The 2,706-nt window shown below is 39.5% G+C and overlaps 1 protein-coding gene across 2 annotated transcripts in view; it reads right to left on the reverse strand.

Annotated features, from left to right (window-relative positions):
• dync1i1a (dynein cytoplasmic 1 intermediate chain 1a) overlaps positions 1-2,706 on the reverse strand; it is a 72,346-nt gene that overhangs the window by 7,181 nt on the left and 62,459 nt on the right. For both annotated transcript variants that reach the window (XM_014011251.1, XM_014011250.1), the window contains exon 17: positions 873-1,013. In XM_014011251.1, the coding sequence (XP_013866705.1) occupies positions 873-1,013 (141 nt within the window). The remainder of the gene's footprint in view (positions 1-872; positions 1,014-2,706) is intronic.

Genomic DNA, 2,706 nt, shown 5'->3' on the forward strand with positions numbered 1-2,706 from the left:
ACTAACTAACTAACTAACTAACTAACTAACTAACTAACTAACTAACTAAAGTCACTCACTTAAATTTACTTAAAATTTTGGTCCTGATCCCATTTGGGTCTACTGTTTGTTGATCCGGTCAGAATAAAGTTTTTTTTTCTGCTATCTGCAACAGGTAAGATATTAATTCTTCTCAACTTTTATACAACAACTGGTGACTCGGAAAACAGATGAATTCCTTCTATATTAAAATTTCAAAAAGTTAAATGGATAATTCGAATAAAACATCTCAATTTGTAGTAACAAATTAAGTAGAAGTAACACACTTACCTTAACAACCAGTAGTAATAAAGTAATGTTATAGTAGTTATGGTCATTTTTCATTTAGAGTTTTAAAGGTGTTGATTTGATGATTTAAGCTGAGATTCTTTGGAAAAATAAAAATGTATGATCTTTATTTTTTTTATTTAACAATTTAACTGACATTTTTATTTCTGGCGGCCTTAATTGCACTCATTTTAAAATATTTGTCGCCCCACAGCACTGCAAACGTCGACCGTCCCTTTTTTTATATTATTTTCATGAGACTGTGGACTGAGGGCTGGGGCTCCCTGCATGCGGTCTCCGGCACATCTGTGCACTCCTCTGAAGGGACACAGAGTGGGAGGAAGATGGATCCTGAGGTTATCTGAACGTTAGACGGAGAGGTTGTAGAAATGTTAGTGGGTGGGAGCCATGAGGAGAAGATGTCACCCGCTCTGATTTACAGCAACGCTGCGGGAAAACGCCTACAGGGGAATCTGGAACCGTGCGTGCGTGGTTTCGGGGCTGAGGCTACCAAAACACGCACGCCGCGTCAACATGCCTGACTTGACCTGACTTCACACACACACCTCCGTGTCGTTGTTGAGGTTCCACAGGTCTAAGCGGCCCATGCCGTCCACGGCGGCGAAGGTGGCAGGATGCACAGGCGACCACATGACATCGTACACGTAATCAGCRTTGTCCTCAAAAGAATACAGGGGTTTGTTGTGCTGAAAGACAAACGGGGGGGGGGGGGGGGGGGGAATAATGATCAGTGGAGGAGTGTTTGAGTGGCATGCTACATAAAAACAGAGAGAGCGAGGGATTACAGAAGATGACACACCAGAGATAGACAGAAGAGAGAAACGGAGTGAAAAGGAGCAAAGAGAGGGAACGAGTGCGCTTCAGACAGAGTGGCGCTGCCTCAGCCTTGGGGCTTGTCTGGGTTGCAGAGTCTAATTAAAAAGCCTTGCACATTCACACAGCGCCATAAAACCGCTGGGCGAGATGAAAGGGAAGGGCCCTCCACAAGGTGTACTGTAACCTCAACACAACAGCTGTCTGTGAGATGGGAAGAGATCGGACAAAAAGGAGGGGCGGACAATGGCAGGAGAGGTGCTCCGAGTGGGACGTAAATCTGTTGAATCTGCACTTGTGTGCGAAAAGGTTRACTGATCCAGCCCCCGTCACAAAAAAAAGTTTAAACCACCGTCCTAACATCAGCTGATCTTCATCTTTAACATAAACTAACGTCATTAAAGATTTCTATCTAAGTGCTGAGAGATGTGATGGGAATTTCAATAGGAAACTTGTCAGTGCTCTCTAGTGGACAAACTGTGTCTCACTGACACTGGTGCTAAATTATCCTAAAATCTGACATGAGACCATTTAATGCCATCTATTTCACTAGAAATGTGTGTACTTTTTACTCCACAGTGCCAAGTTTAGTTAAACATTTTAGAGCAGTGGTTCCCAAAGTTGGGGTCAGGGCCCACAATGGGGTCCCAAAACATTAAGTTGGGGTCCTGTAAAGATTTTCTGAATTACTTATATTAGAAAATAACAACTAACAACATTTGTTTTGCCTTTGTTGTTACAAAAGAGTAAGGCTAGTGTACTTAAAATGGACAAAAATATCATAACGAATATATATATATTTTTTATGTGAAAACAATGTTTAACAGTTGGGGGCTCAGGTCTCTGCTGCTGGTATTTTGAGGGTCAAAGGCTGAAAGGTTTGGGAACCACTGTTTTAGAAGATGGAAATTTTACATCCTCTAAAACAGTGGTTCCCAAACTTTAAAAAAATATATTTTCTTGTATTTTGTACAATATAAGAAACTGCACCATGTGGCAGGTTGCTGTGATTTCCAGGAGCACAAAATGAGCATATTATACATTGGACAAATCAAACACTCACAGGATTAATTTAATTGCCAGTTGTATATTGAGTATTCTAAACTTTCTCCGCCTTCAGTTAAGAGAAAAAATATTTTATAGAAAGAAGCTTTGTTATGTCAAATATTGTCACAAATTGTATTCTACGTCTGTTTTGCTTATAACCAGTTTTTATTAGGTGGGGTATTTTTTGTCAAGACTGACAAAAAATACCCCAGAGTACTTCTAAAAATTGCTGTAGTGCTCCTTGAGTTAAGTGGACCTAAATACTTTCTTTACCACTGAACCAAAAATGTGTTTATAAGTACAACAGAACTTCAGGGCTTGGAAACTACGTTCCCAGCAATTTAAARGTGAAGAAACATAAATGTAGAAATTAAACACACTGTTTACATGTGAAACCTGAGGGATATTCATAGAAACATGATATAATTCCTTTTTTTCTACTATTTTTTTTCCTGAGAAAAACAGAGAGAGAAGTAATTAGAAAGATAGAAAGATTGAAATAGCAATTAGAAGTATATT

Source organism: Austrofundulus limnaeus, unplaced genomic scaffold (genome assembly GCF_001266775.1).
Source record: "Austrofundulus limnaeus strain Quisiro unplaced genomic scaffold, Austrofundulus_limnaeus-1.0 Scaffold78, whole genome shotgun sequence".
NCBI lineage: Eukaryota > Metazoa > Chordata > Actinopteri > Cyprinodontiformes > Rivulidae > Austrofundulus > Austrofundulus limnaeus.